The 12,265-nt window shown below is 38.6% G+C and overlaps 1 protein-coding gene across 2 annotated transcripts in view; it reads right to left on the bottom strand.

Moving 5' to 3' along the window:
- Positions 1-737: 737 nt before the first annotated feature.
- Positions 738-12,265, bottom strand: part of ORC5 (origin recognition complex subunit 5) — a 72,278-nt gene continuing 60,750 nt past the window's right edge. The window contains exons 14-15 of one of the 2 annotated variants that reach the window (XM_062632013.1): positions 4,967-5,079; positions 738-1,290 (exon numbers count right to left, since the gene is read on the bottom strand). In XM_062632013.1, coding sequence (XP_062487997.1) covers positions 1,245-1,290; positions 4,967-5,079 — 159 coding nt within the window. In that variant the 3' untranslated portion in view covers positions 738-1,244. Of the gene's footprint in view, positions 1,291-1,325; positions 1,772-4,966; positions 5,080-12,265 lie in introns of those variants that run through there. The other variant, XM_062632014.1, reaches the window with a different exon arrangement.

Below are 12,265 nucleotides of genomic sequence, written 5' to 3' on the forward strand. Positions count from 1 at the left end.
AAACCATAACGGTCAACACAGAACATGGCAAGGTCTTGTATCGTCAAAGACCAGCATTCAGGAGTGAAACATCTGAGTAACACGCTGTGGGACCTGGAGTTTTCAAGAGTGACAGAAATCTTCAGATTCAGTAAGACTGTAATCCCAACATGGACATGGGAATTTTAATACCCCATAAAGGAAGTGGTGGCTGGGAATCTTCTACATGTAAACTGGAGATAAATGTAACTGTAGTCTATTCTATCGTGTATTTCCAAAGCTGCAGTTTTGTGTTAATCACACTGATTATTCACTGTTCTGCCTCTTCTGGGGAACTGCTGCAGGAATACTTAGTCACCTGTTGAACTTTTCCCTTTCTGATGGAAAGGCAGCTGTGTCATCCTCCTCCGCAGGGCAGATACTTTACAGAAGTCATTACACAGTGTGTATCAAAGTATGTTCATCCCAAATAGCATTGTAATTATCCCTTAATATTAACTGGATAAGCGTAAAAGGACTATAAAATGTTTAAACAAAAATAAAACCTTTCAAGTTTGACATCGGAACAGAATTCTAAGAATCAATGTTTTCTTTTTATATAAAGCTTTGTAAAAACAGATTTACATTCAGCATTTATGACTGGTCTGAAAAAAGATACTATTGTGATTAATTGGGAGTTTCCAATGGCTGTGATCTCCATATAGCAGTGTAAAAATCTGCTGACATACAACTGAAGAGAAAGAAGGATTTACACCAGCTTGATTTGAAGTATGTTCTTACGTTTATTATACTTTGCTACTCCACTCCCCTAAAATGGTGGCCTCAGGAAAAGCTGCTTTGGCAGGCAATTGCAAAGATTCCTGCAGAGAGGAAGTGAAAAGACTGGGCATACAAACAAGGGCTGCTGCCATGTTCAAAGCACTGGGGAGAGTTCATAGAGCAAAATGCAGTCCTAAATAAATGGGTTTCAGGCAATTTCAGTGTTAAGATAACATCATTAAGAGTAGAACAGATTGTGCTCAAACCCTGCTGTTTATAATTAACACATTGCTTCCAAATACTCCAGGGTCCCTGGTAAATAGTCCTCTGCTCAGATCCACCCAGACCAATCAGAGTATTTTCATGAGGTTCCATGCTGGGCCAGCACCTGTTTGGACAAATCCAAAAGAGCCAAAATACTCTTCTTTCTGGCCAGCTAAGTAGAGAGATGAACACAGCTTGCCTTAGTCATCGTCACAGAGTCCATATGGCTGTGAAGCTTGTTTTCACAAGAAATCGTACAAGTACTTTATTATATCGAAGTTCACGGTCCTATAAACAAAAACACAGTATATTAGAGCAATCATCCTAACAGTGCTAAGACGTTAACCTGTGTGGAGACAGCATACACAGAACATTCTGAACAATCGATGTCAAGCAATATTCGTAAAAGAAATGCAATCAAGGATGAATGAATTTTTAACTTTTAGTGTTATTTACAGTACCTGTCTTCTGATTATCTAAACTCTGTAAGATACTGAAAGAGAAATAAAGCAGCTTTCTAGTAAAAAACTGAAGATTCTTATTTCAATCATTAAGTAGTAAAAATATATTAAAGTTAATAAGATCATATTTTCATGTGATAAACACGATACTCTACTTGGTGATGCAAAGCAGCAGTCTTTTGTGCTATTGAACGTTTTGTTCATCTTCCAAACCACCTGTTCTAGCATGTACTACATATCTCCTTCATCTGTACTCATTTGTAGTCTGCGTTCTTTCAGTCTTGACACCAGTTGACCCATGTTCATAGCTAAATTTGAAAAATCCAAGAATGCCACTTAACAGAAGAGTCTAATGTATACTTTAGTACTTTAATGGCAGCCAGAATGAAACAGCAGTAGAATAAAACATATAATTATTTTTTTGTCTCTAAACTCATTCTGCTTTACAATCTAATGCTCAGACTTTGGGGTTTACTGTTTGAATAAGTAACGCAAATTACTGCATATAATGACAAGCATAAAATTAAAAGGTTTTTTTAAAAAAGTATTCAGTGATGCAAAAACAACCACTCACAATGCAAAGTGAGCTTAACCAGCTGAATGCCTTATTTGCTAGACTACAACCATTTAATATTCTCTGTTCACACATCGTCCTGTAACCCACTTTTCAAAAAGTTTCTATAAAACATCACACCGGGTAAGGAAAAAGTTTAGAAATCCCCAAGATATAACAAGAAACACTGTGTTTAAGTCTACTTCATAATCCAGTGATGAAATTAAAGACATTAACTTCCACTGTTAAGACTGACATGACATTGGATCACTCAAGAAAAGTGCTTTCACTTACAAGGCTTTCCACAGAAACAAAACCACACACACTAACAAATGGTGACCTTATCAACTATGAAACACGGCCGTCCTGTCATAACAACTGGGTTCATTAGAAACCATATGAAAAGATCTATTACCTTCCACAAACACTGAGAGATCCCTACTTCAGCTACAGAAGATTTATTAACCTAGGTCTGAAATTCTTAAAGCAAATTAAAAATTTCTAACAAAGAAATGTCTAACCTTACCTTCGGCTAGTTTACCAAAAGGGAAGTAAGCTGGTAAAAAAACTATGTGGTAAAAAGCATGCAAATACCTCTGTGAAAACTGAGTATATGCAACAGAATAGAGACAGACATGAGGTTCTGTGGTACGAAAGACAGACTGTGCATGGCCAGCAATTATCACACTAAAAGCCACCAGAAAGAGTTTTTTACTCTTTTCCAAAAACAGGTGGCTTTAAAAAAGAAACAGTAATGATGCAAATTTCACTTTTCCTTAAAAAATATAGAAAATAAAATGACAATGTGAACAGCTTGAATGGGGGTGGGGAGGGGAGGGAGAGAGCATCATTTTCTGTTCTGCTCTTTGCACTCTTCAGCCTTCCATTAGGAAATAATGCTACAGTAGCAAGGCTGAAGTATCTGAGGATTTCAGTGAATCTGAAGATTTGCAAGGCTTAAACCACAACACTAACAAACTTATTTCAGTATTACTACAGTAACAGAGAAGAAAAGAATCAAGGAGATGGGCTGCTTATTTGATGTGTCTTTTGGTTGAAACTAGTTCCTTCAATAAATATAACCTCTCCCATGGGTGGTTAAAAACTACAGGCAGCTGCAAGACTATAGCACAGCTAGAAAATGAAATTTCTTGAAGCACAGAACATGCCTTCACCCTGTTGTTAGCCCTATCAAGACAAGGGGGAAGTGCATTTATTATGGCTTTGTGAAAACTTGAACCTTTATGGATTGTCCTCCTTAAAGATTTAACAATGACTATGGGCTGGAAAAGATACTTAAAAGAAGTGCAACAAAGGAACAAAGCACGAAAAAGAAAAAAGAGAGGGCAACAGGAGGGAAGTAGAACAGGCCAATTGTAAAATCTGTCAAGTCATTTAAATGGCCCTATTTGGACAGCATATAAACACTTCCAAACTACCTGGAGGTTGGAGTGGGTGGACAGAAAGGCTTTCTGCCTCAAAACATGTAGAAAAAGTCTGTCAGGATATATATATGTGTGTTTGTGTGCATATGTATACGTGTATGTGTACACATACATCTGACCTAAAGGAAAGCAAGCCAAAGCACTATACTGTGCATTGAGGTTTCAAGTGATAGCATCTCCAAAAACTACTCTCTCTGGTAAGTATGAGCTGCATAGCACAAATTCTGGTCTTGTTTTCTGGCCAACTCTACTTCCCAGCAACTTTAATGGAATCAGTGAAATTTCTACGGATGTTAAAGTTGTAAAGAAAGGGACATCATTTCAGTATCTTAATTCAAGGATCTTCACAGTCAATACAGATTTTATGAACTGGTCTCTGTATTCACTGTTGGAGTCACAGAAGACAAGAACTTGGGGACATTTGTATACACAATGATTCATATTGCTGAGCAGATGGTCAGCTGTACTTGGTACCAGTGAGCTTTTCCAGGACATCATTCACTAATGACTTTATTGCTGGGCATAGTAAATAGACATAGTGAAGTTGTGGAGGTCCTGGCAGTATGGTTGAGCAAGGCCTGAACCAGATGAAGTTTCATTCTACGGCTTGACCAACCACAAATTGAGATGAGGGTGTCTGTGGGGAATACTGACAAGGCTATTGGACATTTAATAGCTCAGAAGAGCAACGCATGCACTGAGGTTATGGGATACAGTCTACACCACAGGTTCCTCTGACATCCCACATTACAGAGAAGAATTGGCCTTGGGAACATTTCTCCTCCTTTTCGCAACATGTCATTTCTGAGCTCTGTTCTGGCTATTGACTCTTTATCCAAGATCTGCTAATAATCTGGCTGCAGCAACAGGTGTGAGGTAATGCTGTTGGCACTACCTCACACAATGAGACATAGGCTTCACTGTTGCCTATGTATTGCAAGCATTTCTGTCTGTCATTTATCACCTGTCCTAATGGATCTGGAACAGTTCTCAGAGTCCAAAACTGAAGGGTCCGAATGAGCAGAGCTGTTGAGGTACCTACAATTCATTTACTGAATCAGTTTGTATCAACTACAGATCGCACAAGACTGACTATGTGGAAGAATTCTTACAACCTGTGTAGCTTTTATATTGTATGTACAACACACTGTTAAGAACTAAATATCATTTCAGATTCAAGTACCATAATGTGCCTTTTGGTAATGAAATGGACTGGCATTTTAGAGTAGTATTTTTGCATGAAGTCCCTGACCTTTATTAAGCACGAAGACAATGTGTTACTGTTACACATACTGCTGCTGTAACATAAATCTTTTCCAAACCAAGACTGGACTATAACTTACCTGAAGTTCAACACTTCCCATAACTAAGACGACTCTCTCTTACTTAGAAAACAGACAGATTTCTATTCTGGTCTGCAGAGAGCTATAGACTGAGCAAATACTGGTTCTGAAGTCTCTTTCAAGTCAGCACATACAACAGTAAACAAACTCTAATAAGCTCACCGGGCAACAGCTCTGATGAAGTCCAGAGATACAGTACATTTGTACCGTGGTCCATCAAGCTGGTCATTATGGCCAACTGTAGATAAGAGTTGGAGCGTCACAAGAGAGGTGATCTAGGAACAAGAAACACCAGTAATGTTAGTCATTTTTGCTAGCATGAATAGCAGTGACTATTTTTTTTTTTCCTTTCCATTTGGCATCATTCCTCTATTTCACTGGAAAGTCACCCATACTTGCTCACTGATTTTCACACAGTTCTGCACCTAGCAAACCCAGGAACATTTTCATCATTACATTTTCTGCACAGGGAGTGCACACAGGCTAAACCCTTCATCCTTTGTATCAACCCTGGAGTTCTAATCAGAGAGAGAAAGGCAATGTGGGGAAGGGGAATAACAGGCATGAGGTGAACGTTTTCCAAATCTCTGCCTGACAACTAGGAGAGACTTTGATTCTCCTTCCTTTGTAGCCAAAGACCTCCTCTTGAACTTTCAGACTCAAAGGTGGATATTCCTGTGCCAGCTCATACTGCATTTTCAACAGATGGATGTTACCACTCTAGTCCAGATAAAAGAGAATGTGAAGGTTGGAAAGGCTGGAAGATTGTGTGCTTAAAGAGCAGGGCCTGGAAGGAGAGAAATTTACCTACAAACACACGTACAGTGTCTTGACTATTTTACCAAAACAGCCACATATCAGCATATTTCTCACTATCTTCATTCTTTCAAATGACAACTGTAGTATCACTAAAATGCAGTTGTGGGATGTCACCATTGAGTGCAGGCAGTCTGCTCTGCCTCAGTTAGGAAAAAACGCTATGGTGATTCTACCATCTCCTTACATCAACCCAGCTCCCAGGGGAAATAAAGAGGTAAAAAGCAGGAAACAAGAAAAAATTTCCCTGGCTTTTGCTATAGATGCCTCTGACAATTCAAGGCAATGAGGTTACATTCTATGAAGAACGGGTATTTGACCACACACAGCTCTACTTTTCAAAAAACCCCAACCAACCCTGACCTACCTCTGTGAAATGATAACAGCATAGTAAGGAATTTCTGAAGAATAAGGCATCAGTTCAAATCTTCAAGGAAGCACGCTGCTATAAAAAGCAGCTGCGAGTTCTTACCACTACCAATAAAAAAGCCCCCTGAGTAATAACCCCACTCTTTTGCTGAAAGTGAACGTGGTCACTATTTGCAACAATGCTTGCAGAAGGTAGGAATAATAAAGTTTTTCCTTAAGTGGACATAATACATAGAAATTATACCTACCTGTGGAGAACAGAAAAAAAATAGTCACAAAGAATGAGGCAATTTTGTAACAGCCTGTGCTTAACTTTCTTTTATATGGCATTAGGCAAAAATAGTTTGGATGTCATCATTCTGCAAAGCTTTTAGTTTGGTTAAGGAACGCAGGCCTACCCATCCTCACAAATTCCATTCACTTAATTCAAGTCTATAAATTACATTATACAGTATCACATGATTTACAGCATTTAAAAAAACTGAATTCAGTACATGGTAATGGCTCAAAATCCAGTTCATGAATCACTTCAAACATGTGACGGAATTGGGATCAGCCTCAAACTTGTTAGGTGATTATTTTCTTAAAATACTCATGAATTTGAGAGCACATTTATCTACAGTCTTCATTCAACAAAGTTGTTACTCAGTCAGTGAAGAAGCAGTCTGGAGTAGTCTGCTATAACAATTGCTATTTTACACCCTGGTGCACCATTACCGTGAATCACTTCTGCAGTACATACTTGTAGCTGGCCCCATGTTCAGAAACCACGAATGAAGGAATGGCAGGAGGCTCCTAAAAGCTCCTGATAAGCACAACAAAAGCCTAGGTAGTTTGGAGTTGGACCCATCTCAGTTTTATGTGGGATGTAAAAGTGACCTTGCTGCTGCATTACCATCGCTCCAGCAATACTTTAACAATCAACTGTAACCACTTTCTTTTCCGACTAGCACCAAATGCTATGTGTATAATACAAGGTTGGCAATGTAAAATTCCTTACTAAAGGCTAGCTCAATAAATCTGAAATAGCATCAAGTTTCATTAATGTTTTTGACTCAAGACATTAAAGACTCCATATACAATATTACAAGACAAATGAAGCTATTGATTATCAGAGTAACACAAACTTATTTAGCAAACTGTAACCCTTTGCTTCTTTCACAAAACCTCTATTTATTTAGCTTAATAAAAATGTCATCACAGGGAAGCGAGCGCTGAACCAGTTAGTCCTGATCCCGAGATTGCCTAAAAAGACTGATGTAGAGAAAACTGCCATTTTCAACTGATGGAGGTAATAAACAATTTTCTCTCCAAGGATGCTCAGTAGAGACAAAGAGAAAGAACATATATCTATCGGGAGTAAACAGGGACCACCTCCCAGTCAAATGTTAGAAACTAGAAAACCTAACTTGTGAGTCTTTGGGACAGAATTCAAAGCCTAGTTAGAGATGCCTATCCTGGGCATTGAGAAAGACAGAGATCTCCAAAGGACAAACCCAGAAGCCTGCATGCTGAGGACAGCAGCCTGGAGCTCTGTTTGCTTTTTCAACGGGTTCAAGGACAATCAAACCAGCAAGGGAGCTCTGTCACCCGAAGAAATGACTTGCGCATTTTTTTCTGCTTTATACAACATAGCAGGATTCTCCTCCTGATGAGCCAGCCACCGAATTGGGCAACATGCAGTTTTTTGCAATAAATTGCTTTGTTAGAAGAAAGGATCCAAATGTGGTTGATGTGGAATGATCAAATTCCTCAAATACTTTGTGCTGAACCTATCTGTCTAGACCTGATTAAGAAAAATAAGACGACTCCCTAGACCAAATGGTTAAGAAGTTTTCTAGGACACCAAAGGTTCAACTCCCTCTGATACAAGGCAGCTCTGCACTGAACATCTAACAGGTAACTGGGATGGGGGTAGTAGAGGAAGGAATTAAAAACTATCTATGGAGTTAAATCGTAACCGGATTTAATTTTCATTCCAACCGCTTCTTGAGCTAAGCTACTTTGCATAAAATTCATAGTATCACTGAATGATCTGGGTTGGAAGAGACCTTACAGCTCATCCAGTTCCAACCTGCCTGCCACAGGCAAGGGCACCTTCTACTAGACCAGGTTGCTCCAAGCCCTGTCCAACCTGGCCTGGAACACTGCCAGGGATGGGGCAGCCACAGCTTCTCCTGGCAACCTGTGCCAGCACCTCACAGTGAAGAATTTTTTCCTAACACCTGATCTAAATTCATTGCATTTATATAAACAGTCTCCATGCCTACTTGGGGCATTCACCTGGTAAAGCAGCATACAGTGGAATGAACTGGGTTTAAGACACTGTATTTGCAGCAAAACTTTAAAAATCACCAATTCTGTGATTTTAACTCTTTGATTTTAATGTGATTTTGTTCTTTTAACTCTTAAGGTCCATGTGCTACCTATTAACTTAAGCACTTCAAAATGCTACTACTTTGAAAGTTCAACTTTGGAGACAATTTGTTCCTAAATGAAGATACATCAAAAGTTTGAAATACAGCTGGGAAAATTATGATTAGGCTGTCAAACTAATTGCACTTTTTAGGAAAAACCCCAAACCAACCCAACTTACCAAAAAACCCAACAACTTTTCAAAGCCCTTTTTTTTCTTTTTTAATACCATGGGTACAGTGGCTCCACTTCATTATCATGAAAGCTTGGGGAAAAAACATCTGGCAAAACCAGACCAGAAACAAGCCAGAAAAAATGTGTGGGTGACATAAGAAAGGATATTTAGCGAGAATCTTTTGAACAAAAGATTACAGCTGGAAGAAATATTCTAAAGCTATTCATAAAATTAAAGTTAGATCTGATAATGATTTAGTAATAGCAAAAGTTAATAAGTATGTGGAATTTTTTACAGGAAAAACAAGAAAATCTTAAGAAAAATTAATGATCTGAAAGAAGTGAAGGTGTTGTCACTGCTATGATCAAAAATAAGCCATTACTGAACTTTTCAGAAAAGTATTTGTGTGAGAAACCTGCTGCTGAAAGCTTGGATGCAAGGTGAGAATAATCATAAAAGCACAGCAAAGAGTTGCTGCTAGGAGATAATGACCTCTCAGACTCCTTCTGGAGATAATACTGGTCAAATATGGACACAGAAACCTCTGGAAAAAACAAGCAACCCACAAGTCGTCCTTAAAGGCTGCTTTTTGCCTCTCAGCCTGGACTGACAGATGGGCCTTGCATCATTCCCTGAGCAGACACAAAGACCGGCTTTGTCAGCACATGGCTGTGTGGAAGCAAGAAGGATTCCAGAAGTGAGGGCTGTCTGCTGAGAAAGGCCAGGCTCTTCCCAAGGACACCATGAGAAGCCAGAAAATGTCCACGGAGGTGCAAAACGAGCAGAATTAGGATCCGAGATACAGGGAAACAGATGGTTAGTTTGGGTAAGCAACAGCTACCACAGGAGAGAGTCTGGACAAACTGTGTGGCACATCCCAAACCCATAGGATGAAACTAAACAGAAAAAATTATGCTAACTGTCAGGGGAGGGGAAAAAAAGAGGAGGAAAAAAAAGTGCTGCTTCCTCAGAGATGTGACTGAAATCTCACCAAGTGGTACATTTCAAACCAGACTAGAAAAATATTAATGAAAGATGCTAGCAGGACCAATTTAAAACTGGCAGAGACATACTAGATGATCAGCAAGGTATTTTTCATCTCCACAGTCTATAATCTTCAATTATCTTGCCCAAGATGCAATGTTAATTATAACTCTTCAGTTTGCCTTACTTTCACCCACAGCTTTTTGATCCTTAACCTCAAACCTACCAAGAAATGGAGAACTTTCCTTATTCTGTACCATCAGACAATGGTATCATGTTCTTTCAGTCATATTAAAATGTGTATGTACCCCAATGCTTTGCACCACCATCATCACTTGGCTCTCAAAGCAAACATGCAACTTCCTGCACTTCTCTGAAACCCACCAAGAGTTACATTCACACACACACTAAAACCACTGCTATGCAACAAGTCAGTTTGAAAAGCAGATGTCATTTAGAAAACACATTTCAGTCAAAATGACTACTGCAGTAGTCTCCTGGAGTTAAATTCAATGACCCTAGTGTAAATTAAGTGAGTGTAAAAAAAAAAACCTGCTCAAAATTATTTCAATCAAAATTATAGCCAGAGTATGCTCAGTGTGTCAGGCTTGTTAAAAAAGCTCATACAGAAAGGTAACAATAGAACATTATAATTTAATATTTAAGTCATCAATTCATCAAAATTGGTTTTATAAAAATTATTAAAAATAAAACTTTTTGAACACTTAGATTTTAACAATCAGCTTTTCATTCTGAATTAGGTTTTGTGAGAGACTTTTAATACATGAGAAAACTGCAACAGAAGGGACACCTCTCCAAATGCTTATGTCCTTGAAGGGCACAGTTAAAGAATTCATCACTACACGCTCCAGCTAGGTATTTTACCTTTTTTTCTGAGCTTAATTTAATTCAACTCTTTTTAAACTCTCTTAGGAATGCAGTCAAAACTTTATTGACATTTAACAGAGCCACCAACACCACCAGACAGGGGTACCTCAGCCACAGCCTTGGTGCTGCTCCACAGATGCAACTCAATGCCCCTCACTTTGGCAACAAATACACTTGTAGGCTTATAGGCTTACAGGATACTACAGGCAGACACAGTGACCCAGTCTGCTTTGCAAGCCTTTGTCTTCTATGAATGCTTGCATTTGCTGTCTCTCGTTGTCCCATTAGTTATTTTTCTTTTGGGTTTCTGTCACATAAATATTCCCTCATTATCTTGTGTTGACTCTCCAGGACCTTGTGCGCTATTTCTTTATCTGTAATAGTATACACCACACTCCCCAATTTTTAAGTAATTTCTGTGTATCTCATCAATGGGTCGACAGCACTTTACCAGGAGACTCCATCAGATTGGGTCAAACAGAACTTCACACTAATTATTAACTTGAACAAACTTTCAAGACATAAATGTATTGACAAATTCCAGATGTGACAACACCATATTCACTAAATGTTTAATTGGTACAGGACAGGGGGCGTGTGGAAAAGGAAATAAACTATTTCTGCTACCTTTAGAAAAAGTGAAGTAACTTAAGCTAATAGGGTTTCTTTTGTTTTTATACCCATTTAAGCATTTAAAAATGTTTGTTCTATCACGACTCAAGGGATGTTTTGCTGTTACTAGGAAGCACTCTTGACAGCCTGGCAGGGAAGGAGATTTGTATCACTTTTTCCCCTAAGAATTCTCATGCAAAATGCCTGCTTTCAGTCTTCAGTATAATAAAAGAATTTACTGGATTGAGATCAGTCCGTGTCACAGAAGCCATAGTGTCATGCCATCGTTTTCATGAATGCACTAAATTTCATCGCGACCCCTTCTGGCTTTTTCAAAGCGTCATCATGTTGATGGCTCAGTCATTTGTTAAGACAGCCAAAACTTCCTTCACTTTCTAAAAGATGATCCTTCTGTTTTAAGAAATATTTATTTACCCTCAAGTATATGACCTTGAATTTCATGCTGTTAAACCCCCTGGGTTTGCATCATACTCACCACCTTCAAAATATTTCTTGCCTATCTTCATAGCAGAAAAGTTTACTAAGACCAAAGCATACAACATTGAATTTTACACTACAAAATTCTTTTGGTTTCTACCACAAAGGTCAGTAGTCATTGTCATACAGTATTTTCCCCACTGTATAATCAGTGCTCATCACTTCTGCCTTATTCCACTCAGTCTTACTTTTCGTGTTCCATTTATACTAAATAATATTTGACAGAAAGTGCTACCAATTGCCAATTTCCTAGATTTGTTTAAGGGGTAAACGTGCATCTTCTGCTTTTTTCCTCTTCCCCTCCTCCTGTTCTGCACCATCCCACTCCATCCTGTCTTTCAGACCACAGAACACCTTTCTGCCTATGAAAAACTGCTTTATTTCTAGTACATTCTCCTGCAATTGGCTTCCCTGTGGCTCTTCAATCTCAAGTGAAGCAAATATATTTTCTTCCTTCAAGGAGACACTTTCTCACCTTGATCTAGAATTTATAGTCTAAAATTGGAATCCACTCTCTTCAATTAGTGGTTTCTCTTCTAGGGGTTTTTTGTTCAGTGACTCCAACTAGCTGTAAATCTTGACTCATCAGGGCCACATCCTTTCATCTCTCCTCTGTACTTTCTCATTATCTTCACTCCTTACATCTTCTCTTCACAAAACCATTTTCAAAAAAACACCACAGTTGTTTTTTTAAACAGGGACAC

Source organism: Pezoporus occidentalis, unplaced genomic scaffold (genome assembly GCF_034315485.1).
Source record: "Pezoporus occidentalis ecotype Australia unplaced genomic scaffold, CSIRO_AGI_Poc_V1 ctg38, whole genome shotgun sequence".
NCBI lineage: Eukaryota > Metazoa > Chordata > Aves > Psittaciformes > Psittacidae > Pezoporus > Pezoporus occidentalis.